Consider the following 22,863-nt stretch of genomic DNA (forward strand, 5'->3'; position numbering starts at 1 on the left):
GGCGACAGTACAGTCACTCTGACAAATGCCTCGCTCATGCCCGTTGCCTTTAAATAACAAATCAGTGATCATTTTAAGAATAAAGTATGACCCATCGAGAGCCCGGGGGTCATTTAACGGTAGCCACGGCTCTTTAGGAGATTATCTGCCTCAATTTAGACTGAGCTCCTGATCCAATAAAATAAGAAATAAAGAAAAACATGAGGATGAAACCGCGCGGTCTTTGAAAGGAATGCCATTTCACCGAATCCTGTTTATGGCAAGTGCAGCACCGATTATGTTTTATTTGATGCGCTTAAAAAGATGATGTTTGATATTATTAAAATAATTGGATCATCTCAGACACTGAACTGTCCTGGTGAGATTTGCGCATCTTGGAACGAACATTGGTCCTGCTCCCTTTAAAAAAAAAAAAAAAAAAAAAAAAAAGTATATATATGGCTTTTAAAATACAATGCAGGTGATTTCGCCTGACCATTGACTTCTATGATATCGGACAGACCCACACGGTGCTGCTCTTTTACGCACACCTTTCCAAAAGGAAACCCATGTCCAAGGAGTCCTCCTTCCCAGTTTGTAGTAATCCACCTCAACAAAAGCATGTGTCTTCCCTTCACAACTGCGATTCAGAGTGCGACAGCTTTGCGGCCCCAACCAGGCTGCTGTCAATGTTGTCCAAGACGGCGCAGTCCGACCACAGCCCCAATGTGCCGGGCTCCAGAGCGGAGACGAACCCGCCGGAGTAGCGGGACAGGTCGCAGGAGCTGATGTGCAGCCTGCGGTCGGCTTGCCTCGGGCAGCACAGCAGCCTCTTGAAAGCCTTCCTGAAGTCCGGGCTCCGGCAGTAAATAATGGGGTTGAACGCGGAGTTCGCGTACCCCAGCCAGTTTAGGAACACGAAGAGGTCCTTGTCCACCACCTCTGCGCGAAACACGCGCACCACGTTGACGATGAAGAAGGGCAGCCAGCACAGGGTGAACGTCCCCATGATGATCCCCAGCGTTTTGAGCGCCTTCTGCTCCCTGAGCGCCAGGATCTTAGACGGCCTCTTCTTGAACTTAGAGGTCAGTCCGGTTAAGGTGTTGTGAAACCTGCCCTCGCACTTGTCGATCTTCTTCAGCTGCTTCTTCGCCTCTCTGTACACGCGGGCGTAAACGAATATCATAACCAGCAGAGGAATGTAAAACGATATGATGGATGAGGAGATGGCATATGCCCTGTTGGTGACGAAGTCGCAACATTCCGGCTCATTGTAGCAGTCTGTGTCCACACTGTCCCGGGACCAGTGCATCAGGATGGGGAGGAAGGAGACCAGTGCCGAGATGGCCCAGACTACGCACACCACCGTTTTGGCCCGAGCTTTGGTCAACAAGCTTTGGTAGCGGAACGGGGAGGTGATGGCCACGTACCGGTCTATGGCGATAACGCACAGGGTCTCGATGCTGGCGGTGACGCAAAGAACGTCCACGGAGATCCAGAACTCGCAGAAAAAGCTGCCGTACAGCCACGAGCCACGCACCTCGAGCGCGGCGCCAAACGGCACCACCAGTAGCCCCATGATGAGGTCCGCGCCCGCCAGAGACACGATGAACACATTGGTGAGCGTCTGCAGCCTCTGCGTTTTGGCTATGGCCACGATGACCAGGATATTGCCGAACACAATGGACACGACGATCAGACCCATCAGCACGCTCATCCCCGCCATCCACTGCTCGGACACGGCTGTCGCGGAGTCCGGTGCGTCCGACGCCTCGCCGCCGGAGCCATTCTGGAAATTCACCTGCGAGGACGCGCCACCGTCCCCCATGACGGGCTGCTGCGCTGTGTGAGGGACCAGGTCGAGTTCATCAAGGCAGTGCGAGGCAGCCGTTCTAGTGTGTCGCGGACGCACGGGGCCACAGCTCTACTCCGGTCGCGGGACAAACTCCATCTGGAGTTCCTCTCTCGCCCTCAGATTGTGAGAGCTGCTGCAGGGGCACCGACACATCAAAGCGGACGGTGACATCACGGCTCCTCGGGACCAATCAACGCAGCTCCACAGACAGTGAAGTTGAGGAATCAAAAACGAGGGTCATGTCTTTTACTAATGCGCATGAATGGATACATAAACAACACATTCAACAACACATTCATTTAGTAAGAGGAGGACATTTTTTTTTTTAGAAAGCATGCTTTCTAAATTACATCCTACCCTAAATTGCCCTGCAACTGTCTTTCTAAAAATCTGCCTAGGGAACATGAGAAGGCATATGGAGATCCAAAACCCAAAATATTTTTTATTATATACTAAAGGGATTTTGTTGCTTTTTCCACTTGCCATCATAAACATGATTGTCCTACTATATATGTGTATCACAAAGAACACATTCCAAAGCTATGAGAGCAGGCCCAACCACAGGTCTGCTTTTTGATTCACAGCATTACATGAAAACGTCTTATAATATAAATATAATATAAAACAGCCAGACTATTCAAGTATCAAGATCAGTTCCAGGTCATTTAATCCATGTAAACCGCATTAAGATGATTGATTATCGAAAAGCGTGATGAGTTAGCGGGGTCTTTGTTTTCATCCGATGTCAACAAACTGATTCAGTAAGTAGCCACTGAGGCTGAGAGGCAGGCATGGCCTGAGACACAAACAAAAACAAAGTAACACAAGACCGGAAGACGACCAGGAAACAGCGGAGCCGAATTTAGGTCTCATTAAAGCAGAACTGTGAAAGTAGTTCTTGAGAAGTCATGTGAGTGACACGATGCTTATTCTGTGTAAGTTCAGCTCCACACCTTCTTTCTGTTAATAGTTGTTTTCATTAGATCTGTTTGTCTATTAACTCTCTTGTCATTTCAGACCCGGTCATTCACACCTGATCATCCTTCATTCCCTTCACCTGGTTCTCACGCCCATCTCACCTGCAGCCCATTCCCTCATTAGTCACTCACTACTTAGGTTCCCTCACTTGTCCTCTGTCAGATTGTCTTGTGTTTTGAGACCAAGTTCTCTAGCGGGTATTGTTCATGGCTTGTCCTGAAAATATTCTGTTCAGTAAAGGATTATTTCTTACTACCTCCGTTTCGTCCATTGTGCTTGGGTCCCTGGTCTTCGATCCGTGACAATCTGAGCTCATCATAAAACATTTACTATCACTTATTTAAACATGCATCTTTACGCAGTGAGGGAGACTATTTGGAAATGACAGCAGCCTTCCTGAGTGGACAGCTGAAAGACAAGACTTTCAAACATGAACACAAAGACGTCGTGATCTGTGATATCGTGACACACAGACTGCACACACACATTAATCAACCTCTTTGTTGTTGTGTGTGTGCTGATTAGCATGCCTGTTCATGAACCCGTCGACCCAGGGACGGACACGAATGACCCAAAATAACAAGCCTATCTCAGATTGTCAACCTCAGTTGCTTGGAGCTATCCCTCAGGCACTCACAGCCACCTTCATGTTTGGAGCAGGCATTTCTTGCTCAGATATGAGGAGGCTGAAATAATAAAGCCTTGTCTAACGGCATCTAGGTTTCTGAGAAATGCAGATGCTCAAATACTTGTCCAGGAAGATCAGCGTAGTCCCGTTTCAACAACTATTTGCTTTTTATAATCAACACTAACTGCAGCAACAACACTCAGCAAACAGAACAGCAATAGTGTTAACAGCAAGAATATCTTAAATGTACACAAGCATAAGTTATCCAATACAAGTACTTAATATGATCAACTTGTGGGTTGCTTTGAATAGACTGTAAGGTTACGTCATGAAAAAAAGCTGCTGAGAATTGGCAGCAACCTTTAAAACTGCCTTAGTCAATATAACTGATCTGTAAAACATTAGTAAATGGTCAACTTAATTCATTAATGAATCTATTACTTACAACGTGATGTGAGGCACAGAGTTGGTTCACTTAAATTACCACAACAACTTTGGTAAATTAGGATTGTACCTAATATGGACCACATTGAAGTCATGTCTTCTGTATTTATCTGGGAGTTTGGGGTTTTAGCAAACTGGCAGAAGTTACAATGTAAAAGCTGACACATATTGCATATTCTAAGCTGAGTAATGGAGGCTCAATATATATTAAAGTTTGACTACTTTTATGTCAACAAAAAAAGGTAGTTTTCAGACCAGAATGCATTACTGCACAACACTTAGTTTTAGTCCAACAAAAGAACAGAACAGAAGAGTGGTGGCAGAAATCTAGACAACTAAAACTGAAGCTATCTGCATGAATGTACAGATTGGTAAGTGAGAACAAAAATATTATTGTAAATTGGGTGAACTGACCCTTTAGGGTGATGGATTTAAAGCAGAACTACTGTTACTTATTTCTTCTTTTTAAATAAAAGCTTAAGTTTACTCAACCACTTGAAGGTTTTCAACTTGCTGGTGTATTCATTTCCCTTATAGGCTAAATTTATAATGTATAGTTACATATCCTTGTGGACCTGCTCCCTCACTTTTACAAAAATAAGTTGAGCGAAGTGCACTTGACTTGAGCAGCAGCAGCTCCCTCCCACATATCTTCATGCATCTTTGCATGTTGGAATAAAGGGAAGTAAAGCAGGTTAAACTGGACTTTGCTTCTTGCCCTTCGTTGTCAACACCGGCGTCGATCCAAAGGTCAAAGTTGATTCCAACATGTGAAGTGATGCCTTCTTGTTTATAGATCGAGCTTGAGCTTCTGAGCAGAGGTGAGAATGGAGGCGAGAAGCAGAGGCAGACAAACTGGTAGGATGTGTTTGGTGCACAACTTCAGCAGCTCTTTTCCTCATAAAACCTCTTCTTACAATCATTCTTACTGTACAAGCAGGAAATGTAATATTTTATCTCTCACACAGATATGATCTTAATGGAGCCCACTGAGTCAGAATGCAGAGCGAATCCATTTTTCTGCAATTAAAAGTGTGCAAAAACTGGGATTTTTCCCTTCACCAATTCCCATACGGATTTAACATCTAAACAAACACTTCAGCCAACATTACCGTCGCAATTAAATCAGTTGACTTGTTTTTCTAAATCTTTACCTCCTTTTCCATCTTTTAACAAAGCAGAACACTCCTTGGCATAAGATGTCACAAAATTCAAAACATGTAGTAATAATAACGCATTGGCAATTGTAAAAGTTCTGAGAATCTCAAGCTGCCTGATGCTTGGAAGAAGAAGTCCCAAAGCCAGAGATATATAATAATCATTATTTAATCCTAACAATACATGGTCTGGACCGGACGCGCTCACGTGGCTCCGCTTCCAGTCTACTGGCTGAGCGCTTCTCCTCGAGCACTCCTGGCGTAGCCAACAGTTTCTGTCTGGCGTCACCCCGCAAGAGACCAAATTCGCGTCTCACGATTAGTTTTAATCGCAGTGCATTCGCTGAGCTAAGCTCCCATTGGTTAGTGGAGATATTCATGCAAATACCTTTCAGAGACACATCATGCTACGCTGACCAGTGAGTCAGACACAAGGTTCACACCTGAGGGTTAGTTCCATTGGCCAGTTCAAAGAATGCCGCCATTCTATTCGCTAAGCCAATCGATAAGCTGGCGAGGTCAAAGCTCACACTTCCGGTCAAGGACAGGAAGTTCCCCTTCAGAATAAAACCTATTATCCTGCCTTCAGAATAAAAGCTTCTTCTGCCCAGGTTTCAATCGGCATCCCTTTTAACTATTGTCTAAACAATAAAACATCATTCATTCTCATGCATCATACAGTAAAGCATTACATTTGTCATCAACAAACAGAATAATAAAACAGTGATCCTCTCTTATGATTTATAATACATTCCTCAAATTAATTATCATAACTTTCTTTATGTATTAATTTAAAACAGACTCTCATTTACCTATGCAAGTGTATATAAAATCCACTACAACTCAACACCAGTCATGATACTTCTAAGTGACATTTGAGGAGCAATTCATTGCAGAAAGGTCAGAAACAATTAACCAGTGTCAGCTTCACACAGGATATGAGTGTCATACGGGGAACAGGAGAGAGTTTAAAAGCCTCTTTTGTGCCATTGAAAAGAGCTGTGTGCGGATGGGAGCTCTTATCTGATCACTCGGATATAGAGTCCTCATGGCTTACTTGAAGGATTTGCTTGCTTTAAAATTAATGTGAGTCGGTTAATATCACCATGTGGGCCCGTCACACGCAGCAAAAAGAGGACGTGGCAGCCCTGACATGTGAAAGGCTTCAGCATTGTATTGTTGCGTTGATGTTTCTGGTGTGGCAGCCAGAAACACACGGGGTAATGATGCTGTCAGCACGGGAAGCAGAAGAGGGGGGACGAAGCGATAAGACACAAAAGGAGAGTTGATGACTTTTTAAGTAATTATCTCATCCGTTGCCACATTCATCCTCTCGTAGTTCTTTACATCTTTAAAGACAGCTTAGTAATTGATCCATATGATTTGTTCAGTCTTACACGATGCAGTTAAGCACAACTATTCTGGGTTCACACACTGGACACTTTACAGCTGTAATGAGTTCAATATACATTGTATCATAATACAGTTATAATAATTGAGTTTAATATACATTGTAATTAATTGAGTTTAATATACAGCACATTATATCATAATTTATGCCTGAACGCTACTGAAGACATAGATAACGGTGGATCCTGTTATTTGGCCTCAATGCGGTGTCTCATGACATTACGCAACCTCATTTGTTCTGCTTTATATCTTTTGTTGGAAGTGCTCACTGACAAGTTAGTTTTTCTGAAATTCTGCATTTCTTGTGGTCACGTTTATGTGAAAAGTTCATGAAACATAGTTCAGATCAAATTTTTTCTATTTTCAACCGATCCCATGAAAACATAAAAAAACTAAACAAAAATAAATTGATCTTTGGCCGAAGTTTGGTCTGTGGTTCCAGAGCCACTCAGTGTACTGGCACTACTTTGTCTCATTCCTTATATGACCTCCTGCTGCTCACTAGCACAACGTTTTCAGCTGGAAATAATCACCACAGTGCACTATTTCCCCCTGTGGAGTAGGAACAGCATCACCTTTGAAGCGTGTCGTCCTCCCTCACCTCAGGTGTGTTGATGGATGACTCTTCCTAACATTGGAGACTATTGTTCTGTGAGCACTTTACAAAGTATGTGACATTTAGACCGTTTTTGACTTGTGGTAGTATGTGCTAAGTCTGGAAAAGCTTAATAACATCTACGTTAAATAAAACAAATGTCATTGCGTTTTGCAAATACTTTATAAGGCGGTGCCTTACATCCAATTAATTTTGAAGCGAATAGTGCAGTCAGGCTCTAATGTTTAAAAATGGTCTTGGGAGTAAAAAGGCATCACACGGTCACTTTTCTTGACATACCGTACATATGGTCTGCTTTTCTTCACTAAACATGCAGACTTTCTTATGTAAAGCTATTGTGTTTGACCTCTTGACTTTCCTCGGAGATCAGCTCACACATAACCTGGCATTAGGACAAATTCATGAGGGAACTAGCTCATTAGGGAAGCTTTTAATACGTCTCACATAGCATTCTCAATAATTTTGAAATATGAGAAGAATGTGAATTGCAGCAATGGTCTTTGATGGAAACCTAACAGACAGACAGACACATGACTAGAGGAAAATATTTTATTAGTTCACCCTGTTGCATCTAAAAAGTGTAGCATTGGGACAGAAGAAGAAATCAAGTGAGAAAATGAAGGAACGCTACCAGCAGTCAGTCAAGCTCATTGCTGTTCATTAAGAAAACACCAGAGGAATAACAAAGTGGAGCTCCAAGATTTTTGCAGTTCATTTATCATAAAAAAACATTTCTCCCATTACAGAAATATATTGTTATTGCTTCTGATGCAGCTGGAATGTCATCGCGTTCACACCCACCGTACAGAGCATCTCTTTCATATTATCTTCCCTTTGTGGCGTAGCGATGAAGGGTATCAATGCTTGTTCAGAGAGATTTTAATCATTCTTATACACTACAATAACCCTTGAAGTCATCAGTTCACAAAGTGGTTGCCTCCTCTTCTAAAAGACACTTTATTCATTACATAGATAAAAGCAATATTTTATGGTTTAAATCAAAAGAGCTCCTTGTTTAGTGAATAATCATAATCAAAAGTATAATCAGTCATACAGGGAGTGGAGACAGAACAGAGCTTTAAGCTACGAGTGTGAACTTTGTGAACAACTTAGGACTGCTCGGTCCGTGGTGACACATTTATGAAAGCTGGACCAAGTACTAACCACACATATGGAAATATATCATTATTTTAAAAAGTACAAAGTGAAGACGTGATTTAATCCAATGGAGTTTCTAATATATTAATGATAATAACAATGTCGGTCTATGCATAGATAACGTCTCGTCAACTTATCGAGACGCAAGTTTCAATTCTGTCCTTTTATTTCTCTTTCTAACTCAATATTAACATTTAAAAGCTAGCCTTACGCCAGCAAAAGCAGAATAAAACTTTTTTTTTTTTACGATTCAGATATCCTCTTCTTTAAACATCCCTTTAAAGATCTGACTATGTAATTATTCACGGGCCTAAAAGAAAAAGCTCTCTTGATATTTGTGATAAAAAGTTTCCACCATTTCTTTTATTTCCAGAAATAATTTAGTAATTACTTATTGTAGGTTGTGGGTAGGTTTACATTAGGTTATTGTGTTCACAATAACCTAATGTAAACTGTCTAGTCTTTGAAATACACATCTATCTGGTGGTTCAGGTGAAAATCTTTAGAACGTTTCAGTATTTGAAAGCATTTTTAATCCTCCACATAATCATTTCATCTTTCGCATTAATATCCCATCATGTAGATGATCATTTATAGGCTGCAGGTGTGTTTGCTGTATAGTTTTTATTACATGCCTATGCAACTATTTGCATTCCTATCAATAACCAACACTCACAGTGAAGGGCATTACAGCACTGGAGCATTATGTTTCCTAGAAGAGGCTTCTGAGTAGTTTGAAATTAAATTCACCTAAAAATCAGATATGCACGATTTGCTTTTTTGTTAAAAGTGACAGTCGATCTGTGTTTTCTTCTCCCAGAACTATGAACAAAACAGGAGCTGGGGTTAGCTGAGCTAAAAAGTAATAATGTCGTTTAAACACCACAGAAAGTGTTGATTCTGGGACTATAATGACTAAGACAGGTCAGAGGTTTTAGAGGGCGTGAGCCAACGCCACAGTGATTTCCTCCTCTCCACCATTGGCACTTATTTGAAGAGGCTGGGTGAAGGAGGCTGCTTTCATCATACAAGCGTTACCTGTTTCCATACAGTAGTACAACCATACGACCAAAGTGAGGCTTGGATTGCTGTTGAAGTCCTTTATAACAGCTGGAAGTTTGGTTGAGATGGAGAGAGGCTTCGACAGATCCTCAATTTCACCGGTAACCACCCGACTTTCTAGCAGCCATTCGTTACCTGTGAAAAACAGGGAACAGAATTGTGTTGCCTGTCCAAGTGACAAAATCAACATTCTGATACAATCTGTCTCATGAAGAACCAGACAGTCACAAGGCTAGTGGACCTAAAAGCTAAACGCGAACATTTTCATGCCAACATGAAGCAGGTATAATGTGTACCATAGTCACCACCTTAGTAGCAAGCTACCATTGGCTAATTAGCACGAAACAAATATAAAATACTTAAATGTTGGTCTGATGTTGGAGCTAGAATAAATGATTAGGAGATCCCCACAGTCATCAGGACCATGAATATATGTACAAAAAATGTCACGGCAATCTATCAGTCTGCACCAAAGTGGTTGGCCGGCCGACATTGCCACTAAACAAGATCAATCTTCAGTTGTTGTGTCATGTTATTAAAGGAAGGATGCGTCTTTATGAAAATGTCTGTCTGTAATCTAAATGGATGCTGGAGCATGGCAAGGTGCAGCCCGTGTACTAGATTGGCTGAGCAGTCGGAGCACTGCTAAATGAAGTCCTCTAATATTCTCATCTCATAACCTCAGTGAGTCAGGGTGAGGACATGGATTTACTGAAACACCGGGGATATTTTTAGAAACAAATACACATCTAACGAGACGTGACCACCGAATGATAAATGAAAGTCGATAAAAGGAAAGGCTAGAACTTTGACTGTGAGAAAATATTATGCCAGAGAGACCATCAAATCCATGCCAGCGGTGATTAATGGAGCTGATGCCTAACATGAGGTCCCAGGGCAGCCATTTCTAAAAAGCTACAAAAAACAATTTAAATCCGCTGTGCACTTCCAACTGTATCCATTAAAATTCCTGCTTCTGCTCTGATCTGATCAGCATAAGTCTAGACTGGTTATAATCGGACGACGGAGGATCACGTAACATAGCCTGGTAGCTAATTATGTGAACCAAGGCATGTCGTCTTATCGAACTGTTCTAAAAATAGCCGGCTGATATTGCTGACTGCACGCTGCATCGCTCTGAAACACTTTAGTTCTAAGCTGAATGCATTAACCATCACCGGTTACTAACATGATATCTCAAATAAATTCACACTCGGTGGTAGGGTCAGAATACTGTTGATTACAAATTGAAAACATTGAAGAAAAAATGTTGGTATTAAGCAGTAGAAATTAGATATAGTGTGAAACCTCACGAGTGCTTTGAAAGAGCCCCTGACTGATCTAAATATTCCTTCATGCCTCAGCTGAGAACTGTAAATACCAGGCGTGGGCCAGCAGAGTGACTCTACTTGGTGTTCAGTGAAAATAACACAACGTTTAAGCATCATTCACTTTCATTACTTTTTTGACAGAATCATGGTTCACAGACCAAAATAAAGCAAAGCAGAAGTTGAGAGGCTCACATCGAGAACAGGGTCATTATAAATGTAGAAAATAAGTTTGGATTGCAAGTCTCACTGAACCCTAAAATAACTTCAGCAAAGCATGCCATTTTTTTACTTTTGAAATCTATTGAAAACAACAGCCTGTACTAAATATTAACGAATCATGCCTGCAGCAACATTTACAAAAGCAGTGTTTTTGGGGTTTTCACAAAAAAAATCGTGATTTTCATCTTGCTTGAAACTCACCACTTCTCCTCAATAACCCTTTTACAGCAGATAGTTGTCAAATCCTTGTCAGATATGGCTTTCTTTGCAGAATTGGTCGTAATCAGGCAAAGCTGATTTGATAGAAGTTTATCCACATGTTGAAGAGATGTGCACAGCAAAAAAAGATAACTCGGTATACAAAGATGTTGATTTCATATTATTTGAGCCTTTACAAAACCAAAAACTTAAGAGGGAATGAGTAAGAAATGACTCATTCTTAATTTAATTTTTCTCGAAATTAATTGGTTTGTTTGTCTGCTCAAACGTAAGCTGTAAACTTAAGCATGTCCGGCTAACTAGCCTACATTAACGCTAACGTATCACTGACTGAGTGTACTTCCTCATCTTACAGCTTCCATTATCATACTGTCTGTGATACAATGGCTTAGCTTTGCATGGCCAGACAAATACAATGGTGCTCCTTAGATTTCGTAATTGGATATCCAAAACCATTTTTCTTTAAAAATTAGTCAACTGATGAAACAAACTCATGGAGCTAATGCTAAAGGCTGGCAGCTGTATGTTTTTGCCATGTAAAACAGCAAGCCTCGCTAGTTATCGAGCTAACTTAGCTAGCTAAGATATTTGAGAAACCTGCTTTTGACAACCTTTTTGTGAAATCAGTGACCCATTATTCCAACAATGACAACAACAAAAATATCTGCCACCTTTATCACTGTAAACTCCATGCGACAATGGAAAACTTGACAGCTGTTAGCCGAGGTGCCTTTGTGGATATGAAGTTGAATGTACTTGTATGGTAAACCTGAATAAAACATTGTCATGCATGGCATTAGTACCAATGATTGAACGCGTTCTCACCCTCAGCTGAGAGCGCCCAGCAGCTGGGGGCCTCTTCCGTGAGTTTGGTTCCTTCTGGAAGCGACAGGGTGAGTGACATGATGAGAGTCTGACCAGCTGACACTACCACTGGTGGCATTTCTTTCCTGGCAGCTGATTTCGGCAGCTTGGGGGCTTTGGTAGCACCAAGAGGCTTTGTAGGTACTGAATCTGTGCAGTCCGTAGAAATGGGGAACTGGACAGGAGAGAGTTTTAGATGTTTGGATTAAAGAGGACCAAGGAGAAAGCTCGCCAACACTTGCAATGCCATTCTTTGTCACCTTCTATACAAACTCGTCTAGCTTTCAGGATAGATTAATTACACGCAGGTGGACAGACACATGCTTTATCCTGGTTGGAGATGAGCTTTTCTTTCACACATCTACACACACACGTCTCACCAGTGAAACAGTCTTGGAGAACAGGTCCAGAACTTTGACTTGGTGGTTGTTGGTATCGGCCACGTAGAGAATCTTGCCGCCGTCGCCCACACAGATTCCTCCAGGTTCATTGAAGCAGGATTTGTTAAATTCAGGGCCCAGAGTATCTCCAGACTCTCCAGTCCCCGCTAATGTGCTACACTGCTTTACCTTTGGATCCACCACCTTGATCTGAACATAATTAAACAGGCACATAGTTACCATCAAACAAAAGTCCTGTGTGCTCCCTGTGTTTGTTTGTTTTTTAGATCAAAAAGGCGGCACACACTTAGTGTCCACTCAACAACCTAAAGGAACCCATAATGATGCCAGAGGCGTCAAATGTGAGCATGCTACAGCTTAGAACATTAGCTTTGTGACGTGCAACAGTTACCTTGTGGTTGTAGGAGTCAGCCACATAGAGCATGCTTTGTTCAGGAGCCCAGGCAACACCGAGAGGATGCTGCAGCTTAGAATCCACCCCTTTCCCGTCAACATCCCCGAAGGCAAAAAGATTCTAATTCAAAGAAGACATGAAACGTAGATATAAAAAAACGTACAAATGCCCAAACTGCCACTTGTGACCCCTATGTCTAAGCTCAACGTGGTTTAAAGAAGAGACTATCCAATCTAATTTAGTGAATGCTCATTTTTGGAAAGAGAAACAAGGGAGGCTTTTTAACTATTCAGATTAAGAACTTTCTTTTGAAAATCCAAGCTGAAGCCTTTTCCATCTACTGTAAATTTTCAGTTTTCATTCAACACTTGAAATAAAAACATGAAAGCAACATTGGCTTCGTTGATTTAAAAGTTTCTGAATAATTCATACGAGAACAGCAAGACAAGAATTAATATATCACATTTGTATAAAACACCAGAAGGATGATAATATCTTTAAATCGCATTAGTCACTATGGTAAAAATAGTAGTATATGAGTCATTCTTGAGATATTTTAAAGAAAAGTACAACATAAATATTCAATGTAATTAAAACATTACCAAGGGGAACATTTTTGTGAAAACAGTTCTTAGTGCTAATTAGTGATTATTTCAGGCCAACACGACCCAAACAGATGTATTACTATTACAGCCAGTTAACAAGCAATTTGTGAGAAATTGTGAGGGATTCCAAAAAAGTGTGGAAGGGCCATTTCGCGTTGGTGTTGTGGCTGGTTATCCCATTGCAAGATGGTCTCTCGTTATTTTTTGTCTTAATACAAATATTGTCTAGAAAAACAAAACAATGGCAGCTGAATAACAACAAAGTCTGATTTCTGGAAATTGCTTTTTCAAATGTATTATTTTTGCGTTTTGAGCACCGCAAGCCGAGGACCATCATATTTGAGAGAAGGCAGACATGTCTACGGCCAATACCTTAGGCAACCCACATAAAAAACATCTTGGTTGGATAATTATCTCTCAGGTATTAGATACATTTTACATTTTTGATTTGGGAATGAACTGTTCCTTAAAATATTATTAAATAATAAATTCTCCTTTACAGAAACACTAAAATGGACAAAATATAATCCTAACAAGGTTTTGCTTTGCATAAATAAACCACCCATAATAATGTAACAAAAGGTATCCAAAAGAGGAAAAATAGTAATGTAAAAAAAAACAACAACAGTTATAAATTCATCCACCATCTAGTCATCCATCCATGAACTGTATCACACCCACCAGTGGGTCCCTCTCTCCTCCGACCAGCAGCTTCACGGCTCCGTCCTTCAAAGCCAGCGTGCGGATGGTGCTGCTTTCGCTATCGGCCACATACAGGCAGCCCCAGGGCTCCTCTGGGGCCGAAGCCAGGCCTGAAGGCTGAGCAAAGCCGGCCTTGTGGGGGTACGAGTTGTTTCGGTTCTCCTCGCTGCCGCTGCCTGCCCATCGCAAGCACGTTCCTGCCTTGGATTCGCTGTCGATGTTGTAAAAGAAAAAAAATGAAACTTCAATACATTGCTGGCTATGTAGAGTTCATTTTACCCAATATCATATTCATTTGCTTTTCATTCTTTTTATCAATCAAGAAAAGTGACTTAGAAGGGTGGCTGCTGCCAAGTGGCCATGGTGGTGATGCACCAGTCTCTCACCTTCCTTTGGGCAGTTTCCCATCTGCTAGGAACAAAGCCCAGATCTGGTGGGTCCCTGCCATGGCTATCCACAGGACGTTACCTTCAGCTCCGCCTACACATACGAATGAAACGTGCACACACAAACACGCTCTTTTGAGTTGAGAACCAGGAAACTGGTAGACAGCCAAACTCCTTTTGGCTGTCTACCAGTCACCCACAATAGCATCCAGAGGTGGTGCTAATATTTTTCCTAAAAGGTGAAAAGTCCTTTCAGATGCGTTTTAGATTTTACTAAGAGTTTACTTACAGCTATGAAAACATTTAATGTATCCATTATTTTTAGACAAGAAGAGAGAATGCAGTAATGGTGGTTTAAGTGACTGCCGCCCATCTGACAAAGTCCATACCGCTGCCTCGGATGCACTCAGCAGAGACAATACTGTCACCGTGATAAACACACAACCTTTACAGAGAGTTGCATTTTTAATGCCGCACAGAGCTCCGACCTTCTTGATCACATCTGGCGGACTGTCAGGAACATCTGACAACTCCTGCTCCCGACTCACAGCATCAATGTCACTGTTGTACTTCTCAGGTCAAAAGGCGTGGGGTCCTCTTGATTTGGTCAGTTTGAATTATTCATGCACATGGTGGATAAAGCATGAATATGCAATGATTGTTCGGAAGTACTCTCAGAGGACAATGTTAGTAGAGTTAAAGGTCTGATATCACGTCCTCAAATTATGTGGTGATGTGCAAACCAGCAGGTTGTGTCATCCAACCAGCTGTGCAGAGACTGTGATGGTGACTGATTACCTCCTGCTTACAATGTGTGCAATGATAGTTAACTAATGGCCCTAACATTTCATGGAATTAATACTTAAAATTCCTACGAGTGTGATTAAGATTTCCAACACCATACCTCTAAAATGTAAACTGACTGTTGAGTACAGTACACGCCACAGGCAGAAAAAACAATTCTGTCCAAGTGCACACTTTTCTCTTTGGTTTGCTTTAAGTGAGTACACAATGTCACAGGGACGGACCAACACTTTACGCTTCACTTTCACTACAACTGTCGGCTCTTAGATCAACTCACACTTGAAGAAGACACCAAACGATAAACAATGTTAAACTGAGGCGAGACATTTGGAAGAAAAACAGATGACATCAATTTAAGTAAATGTTTGCAATCCTTTGGATTTTATTTAAACATTTATATTAAGCAATTATATTTCGCCAATTTTTGATAAAGTCATTAATTTGTCACATTTTAAAAGAGCATTTTGAACAAATAAATATCTTTCCAATAAAGGCCTGTTGTATGATCCTAAAGAGAGAAACGCAAATAAATTCCTAAAACCTTTGGAATAATATTCAATTTAATGACCAGAACAAAAATAAGACTAATCAAATTAACCATTTATTAATGATACCAGCCTGGAGAGCAACATTATTCTGCTAAATTAAGCAACAACATACAGTGCTAACTGAAAGGTGTGTATGTATATAATTTGGTTACATACACACACAGGCGTCTCGCTGCTGCTTGATCTTGAATCTGCAATCTCAACAGGCAGACAGGCCGGATGTCAACACGCTAACATCGAGAGACAAAAGGTCTGAGACATTCAGATGAGTTAAAAAAGCTTTCTGCTTTGATGAAAAAAGGGCACAGTTACAAGATTAATAATAGAAACCCTGAATGCCCAAGGCTAAAATAAAAGAAAAGCATCTCGAGGGACTGGGCTTTGATTTTAAAGTGGAAGTTTAGACTGTGTGAGAATGTAAAAGACCTTGTCAGGTACTTTACAGTGGTTTGTGACTTGTATAGTTTCCCCAATGAATGACATCCTATAGATTCAACGTTATCTTTCAATAAGTTAATTATCATGTTATCCCTAAACATTAAGTATGATTTGTTCAACTGTTTGGGGCCTCCACTTCAACAAGAAGAGATTTTGGTGGTGGGAGGTGGAAGCTATAATATTTCATGTATGCATGTAATTCTGTTTTACTCCAGAATATAAGCATCAGTGTATGTTTTTGGTGCACTCTAATGATCCACTAAATATGCAAGTTGCAATCAATTCCTGTATTGGTGTGATCACACATTTCATGTCCAAGTTCCGGTCTGACTGCACCACAACACTCACCGGCCGTGCCGAGAGTCACATCCCAAGGAGAGCTGATGGGCTGCTGGGGTCCCATCGCGCCCCCCTCTTTGTCTGTGCCTTGAGCTCCTACTCCAGCCAGAGTGCTGACCCGTCTCTCTAGCAGGTCAATCTGGAGCGCAGACGTAAACGTACAGATAAACATCACGCAAAATCAAATTGAATTTAAAGACAACGTTCGGGATCCTACCTTACGGATCAGGTGGTTTTCTGTGTCGGCCACGTATACATCTTCCCCTTTAATGGCCACACCTTGAGGGGAGTTAAAGGAAGCTTCGGACAACTCGCCATCTTGTCTACCACTTTTTGGCCCTTGGACAGAAGTAATAGTCCAATGAACATCATCATCATCATCATCATCATCATCATCATCATCGCTGTAATACCTCACTCGTGATTCAAATTGAACCCGGGAGTTAAATCTTTTTTTTGTATTTATTATGCATTCTTCTGTGGTGCCACATACATTTTTGGCATTGAAAGGTTACTAAGCAACAGCTGTTTTAATTGTTCCCCACATATTCCATTTTTAAAAAGCACTCTTTCAGTTAGCAAAAGAGTTGGATTAAGCTATTTTTATGTTCCCAGACTAAACTTTTGGTAGAAAAAAAATATATTTGACGGTATGGTTTTTAAATCGAAGGAAACATACAAGCATACCAACCCATTTACAGCTGGAGCACGAACGAACGGTCATTTCTGTAAGTGGCTTAATTATTTAAATTTGTGATTGAAGCATTTTTAATCTAATGAGTTTACTTTGGGTAACACATTTCTTCAGGAAGATGTTAAATGGAACAAAAACACATTTTTCTGTCCGAATAAAAACAATATCGACGCGTGACACATTTTTCATACTGTGTGCGATGAGGGACGAGTGGGATCATCCTACAAAAATAATAAAAATGTCTTTCCCTCATTTTGTCCACAGGTCAGTGCCAGTTCCCAGCGTGTACTAGTCCCCGCTTTTGCCAACCTCTCTGTTGGTCTGGGGACAACACAGTCTGTCGTGTAGCTGCTCTGAGGATTGTTGAGGCATGCGAGTAATCAAGAAAAATCAATAATGCCTACATTAGTTTGTTTTGTACAGATTCTAATCATTAGAGAGCAAAAACGTTCCCTTATTTTTTTATCCACGACTCTCTTACGTTAGCACATACAACAGAAATATGTATTTCCTTTCTTTTCAACATTTTTGTATTTAACTAATTCAATATCCCAACCACCAATTATGTCTCTCTGCTGATAAATCAAGGAGCGCAAAAATTGCAGAAACACAATTTTAACCCCAATATGCTGCATATGTTTCCGACTTCTTACCTCCTATGACATGCAACAGCTGTCCAGACAAGGAAACCACCAGAATGCGGTGATGTCCAGTGTCTGCTATGGCCAGTCTTTTCCTGCTGCTGTCTACGGCCACCTTCCCAGGGAAAGACAGGACGCTGGGTGGCAGGGAGTCTCGGTAGAGCTTGATCCCCACTGTGTGCGTCTTCAGAAGACCCTGCTCCCCGTAGTGACGGAGGGCGCTGTCGGTAAAAAGCATCAGCCTGTCGCGGTGGCCTTCGCCCACCAGGGAGAAGAGCAGGTTGCCACGTGGGCCCAGTAAGACCAGCGTGGGCCAGCAGGACACCTCCAGTTCGTGCCAGAGGAGTGCCTCGCTGTCGTTCACCACTGGGTGGCAGATGTCGTAGCGGAGCACGGCGCTGCGAACGTTGTCCAGGACCTTTGACGGGTGGGAGACAAGCATAGACAAATGAGTAATGAGCTGTAAATCTGTTGCTGAATGTAAACGCATTCGATAATGAAGTATATTTATAATAAATTATTTCCCCATCCAAGCGCTCAAGAGGACATCAAAGTGCTTGTTTGCCTGAGCAAAAAGTCCCAAACTGAAAGATGTACACTATCATGTATGAAAGAAAGCATTCAGGAGGATCTAAGCATGCTTTCTTAAACCAATAACAAAAAAAACATTTTAGATGTGATCATTCTGATAGATACCGTCTGATGATATCTAATGCTGGTATAACATTACAGATTGATGCTTTGATTTTGCCTAGCGAAAGAGTGGTTTATGTTGTCTGCCATCATTCTCAAAATGACACATAAATGTCGACACTTTGCAGTTTGGAGAATGCTGAAAGAATGCACAAGCAGAACAGCCAACGATGAAAATCACTTACCTTTTCATTGGGGAATTTAGCTGAGTGCACTCCAACAACAACCAGTCCATCTGAGAGGGAGATTAAACAAAAATAACACAGTACAGTAAGTGGTTTGACTTGCTCACAATCAAAACTGAACAATTTCTAAATGTATAGATTGTGTCAGTAACTTAAAACTGGTTAGGTTAAAACTGTCCTTCTAGTAATCCCGTGAATTATGTGAGTATAGTGACTGATTTCCGGGGTGCGGGAGAAGATCCTGTTCCTTACTCGCTTTTATAATGAGATTCCAGGCCGTTCGTATCTTTGGGTGAGCTTCCCGTTTAATTACAGTTCACAACCTACAATACAACTTGATATCTATTAGTTTCCTGGTCTCCCTCTGGTGTGTCTTGTTTTGCGTGACACATGAAATCTTCTCTCTAAATCAATGTTTAAACCAGTTTAAACCAACAAGTTCACAAAGACACAGACATCACATGCACAGATGCGTATAATTAGGAACATTGGGGAGAGGGAGGAAAACGGATATAATTTGAAACTAAAAACCTCAACAGTCTTGCTCCCGTATAATAGAGCGTAGGGCTCAGTGAGGTTCATAGAAATGTTTCGACGCCTCAAGGCTGCAAATGTTTATCTTAATAATCAAAGATTATTAAGGCTATCTGTATTGAATGGACAATGAGTGCGATTGGTTAGAGTTTGTGGCTTATGACAAAAAAGAAGGCTTTGTGAGGATCTTATGAACTCTTTTTTTGGTACAAACATTTGCACAGTGGTGGTCTTACAAAACCGATGTCCCGAGTGTCACACTCCCTTTTGAAACAGTCACTTTTGTACTCTGTAAATGTGTATAATTAACATGCATACAATATATTCACGCTAAGTTAGTTTGACAGTTGTTTTATTTTAATTTAGAGTTCATTATGGCTTTCATGCACGACAAAACAAACCACTTCCAGTGACAACGAGGCAGACAAAAATTCTCCATCCTCCTTAAATGGACTCAATTTGACATTTCTTTTAGATATATATCACATCATCGAGCCGCCCTTAACAGACGTAAACGCAAACAATTCCTAACCCTTCAAACTCACACCATCTGCAGTGGATGTCATCACCCATGGCCTCTGCCAAGCAGTGCAGTAGCAGCACAGATTGCCGTGACGATGGGTGGATGGGTGAAAGGAGGGGGAGCGGGGCGGGCTGTGGGAGTGAGGGGGGATGGGGGCGGGCTGTGGGAGTGACTGGACAGGGTGGCTCCCACACCTCACTGACCAGAGCAGCAAACAGAATGTACTCATAGCCGTGCCAAAGATAAGGCGAGGGCGATAATGTGCGGTGGCAAGGCAGTGTGTGTGCTCCGTGTCCCGCCCAGCTCACAACTGAATTTCAAGCTGCACCAGCTTCCTCAGATGATCCCTCGAAGGGCCAGAAGGACAACAAGAGTCAGTTGGATGTGATTATACTGTACATGGAGCGGCTATAGAAATAGCCGTACAGCGAACTACAACAGGGTACAATTATGGGTCGAACTGATGCTCCAGCTTCTCTGCCCCAGTGAACTTACATATGTTCCTGTGACACTGCATGGCATATAATAAGATACCAATTAATGCAAATGTGTTCCCTCAGCATGGCCTGCTAGGCAGCTTCCCCCAGTGTGGCCCCCTGCACCTGTAGTCTGAAGAAATACACTGCAGGTCAGGCCAATGCCGCTTTTTAGGATTACATGACTGAAACATGACTGAAACTTGTACTGATCAGCCCTTTATGTACTTTAATCTTCCACTCATTCAACCTAAGCTAATGAATGGTCTATTGCCACAGCTACTGTTTTCATTGGTCCCAAAGCTAACTTTAGCAATGGTTTAAAAAGCACTGGACAGGGCACAATCATTCCTTAGTTTGCAGTCACTGGCCATAGTTAAATTGATGCCGCTAGCTTGGCTGCCAGCCTCAAGCAGAGAGGAAGAGCAGGCTATAGAGGTCTGGTCGTCACTTCTTTGTAACCCCACACCCCCAGATTTATTTTTCATTTTCACAGCCATTTGCTTTTGTTATCCCGTTTTGTGTGGTTCCTTTTGGAGCCACACAAGGCTTCATACCTTTAGAAACACATCAATGAGACCCACTTGAACAGATTTAATATGTTCCTGTATTACCATGGAAATGGATACTTTCGTCTATTTTGAAGTCAATCCCACACACAGTCTTAAAATATTCACTGGAGCACCAGATGTCCATTAATCCGTGGCTGAAAATAGTCTCAATCTTAATAGTGGGAGCATTGTCCCATATTCCCACATCATAAAAGGTTTATTACCAAGTCAAATTGTATATTTTTTATTTTAAATAAGTTATATAGACATAGCATTGTTCACAAACACCTCCATCTTTCAACCTCTTTAGGATCAAGACACCCATGTCTACTGCTACTTCCAAGCCCACCTAAGTCCATACCTTTGGCAGAGTGCTTCTTCTCTAGATGGTGCAGGTCAGGCAGGATGTGCATGCAGTTGATGCAGCAGTAAGTAAAGAAGTCCAGCAGCACCACTTTACCAGACAGCTCCTTGTTCAAAGACAGAGGCCCCTCCGTGTTCAGCCATTCCAAGCCTGGAGCAAAAGACAGAGTGGAAAATGATGCTGTCATCTCATTCATAATAATTAGTTCTGAATTTCTCAAATCTCAACACATCGCATCTCATGTCTCATCTCACAAATCCTTTCTTATTTGTGTGGTCTAAACCCTGGCTGGTATTCATTTTAAAGTCCACATGAGGAGGAGATTATAGCATCAAGGAAAAGTAATAAGTTACAAATTGCATATCTTAAAATGTATCTTTGACAATGCAAAAGGAAAGATATTGGATACAGTCATGCACAAAAATATTATGAATGTTTTAAGTACACAGTTATAGTCACAAAAAGAAAACGTTATGATGAGACAGAAGTGTTTTGACCGTTTGTCGAATTAATAAATAAAGAATAAAATGTCAACACACTGTCTCTTATCAAGCAACAACGCCTTTTTCTGTCGTGCCCTCATCTGTCAGGTAACCCAAAACTACATGTCCCAAATATTAGCAACATATATAGTGAGACAAACATTTAAAACCTGAGCTTGTTTTGCAGTTTTAAAAAGTGTGATCCCATGCAACCATGTTCATTTTTTAACTGATTGATGTTCTACTGTTGATCCCCATCTACTGGTGTGATGTGATATTGCCAACATGTTTCATACCTCAGCAGAGGAACTAACTGTAGTGTTGACACCGGAAGTGTTAGATTGTGTTCTAATATTGGCAGAAGGATATACAGTGAAGCGTGTTCATAAAGCCCTGGTGAGGACAAATACAGAAGCAGAGAAAAGGAAAGGGAACATAACATAACATTATGCATTGCCTTGCTTTATGTAGATTTGAGGTTTCCTGATGATGCCACACTCATTGTTAAAAAACAGAAACTTGAAATGAAGAAAGAATAACTTAACTAACACTGCACTTTAAAAGAAAGTTTAACCTACATAGCAGCTGTTGTTATTATGATCTGGAATTAGTCTTTGTTACTTTGCTCTGGCTGATTGTGTTACCTAGTCAATGACTTGGTGAACAGTCAGCTGTTTTGGGAGTAGATGTGTTAACTTACAAAAAACACGTGTGGTTAAAAGGCATATTGAGAAATATTTAAATTTCCAAAGAGGAAAGTAAACCCTTCCATACTGTCCGAACATGTCGAGTCCTGTAATGGCATGCCAGTAAACTCAAGTTAAACTGTAGAGCAAGTGCTATGTAGAGGGACACTCAGCGAGCTAGAGCTGTAAAATGGTCTAACCTGTCTGGAAATCGGGTATCTTCAGATCCTCTCTTTCGTCCAGTTTCTTCAAATACTCTTTGGTGAGATTTTCTTTCTCTTGTTCTGTCGTAGCGTCATCTAGGGCGCAATCCAGCTCACTTTGGATAGGAAATAAAGTAGAGAGGCTGCACTGGGACGCCATGTTTCCAACAACAACCAGCCTGCTAGGTAAACTCACACCGAAGATTCAGACCGTTGGTTTCGACAAGATAATAAAACAAACCAATATATATATATATATATATATTATTCGCCACAATGCTTTTTCTGAATTTT

At 41.3% G+C, this 22,863-nt stretch overlaps 2 protein-coding genes across 2 annotated transcripts; both read right to left on the reverse strand.

Annotated features, from left to right (window-relative positions):
• Positions 1 to 613: 613 nt before the first annotated feature.
• On the reverse strand, positions 614 to 1,807 carry adrb1 (adrenoceptor beta 1). Its single transcript, XM_034558991.1, has one exon. It carries the CDS (start codon positions 1,805 to 1,807, stop codon positions 614 to 616), a length of 1,194 nt encoding a protein of 397 aa, XP_034414882.1.
• A 5,795-nt stretch (positions 1,808 to 7,602) lies between these two features.
• Positions 7,603 to 22,774, reverse strand: nhlrc2 (NHL repeat containing 2). The gene is made up of 12 exons (XM_034558930.1): positions 22,567 to 22,774; positions 21,196 to 21,348; positions 18,751 to 18,800; positions 17,885 to 18,290; positions 16,755 to 16,876; positions 16,547 to 16,676; positions 14,409 to 14,502; positions 14,002 to 14,233; positions 12,713 to 12,835; positions 12,301 to 12,510; positions 11,882 to 12,095; positions 7,603 to 9,422 (listed from the first exon to the last, which is right to left on the reverse strand). Exons 1-12 carry the CDS (start codon positions 22,727 to 22,729, stop codon positions 9,160 to 9,162), a joined length of 2,160 nt encoding a protein of 719 aa, XP_034414821.1. The 5' UTR covers positions 22,730 to 22,774; the 3' UTR covers positions 7,603 to 9,159.
• Between the last annotated feature and the right edge of the window lie 89 nt (positions 22,775 to 22,863).

Source organism: Cyclopterus lumpus, chromosome 19 (assembly GCF_009769545.1).
Source record: "Cyclopterus lumpus isolate fCycLum1 chromosome 19, fCycLum1.pri, whole genome shotgun sequence".
NCBI lineage: Eukaryota > Metazoa > Chordata > Actinopteri > Perciformes > Cyclopteridae > Cyclopterus > Cyclopterus lumpus.

Excerpts from the sequence above, each read along its gene's own strand:
- adrb1 (XM_034558991.1), bottom strand. The coding sequence starts at position 1,807 with ATGGGGGACGGTGGCGCGTCCTCGCAGGTGAATTTCCAGAATGGCTCC.
- nhlrc2 (XM_034558930.1), bottom strand. The coding sequence starts at position 22,729 with ATGGCGTCCCAGTGCAGCCTCTCTACTTTATTTCCTATCCAAAGTGAG. Across the intron at positions 16,877-17,884 it reads GCTGTTGCATGTCATAGGAG|GGCCAAAAAGTGGTAGACAA; the intron begins GTAAGAAGTCGG and ends CTTCTGTCCAAG. Across the intron at positions 12,096-12,300 it reads TCTCCAAGACTGTTTCACTG|TTCCCCATTTCTACGGACTG; the intron begins GTGAGACGTGTG and ends TCTCCTGTCCAG.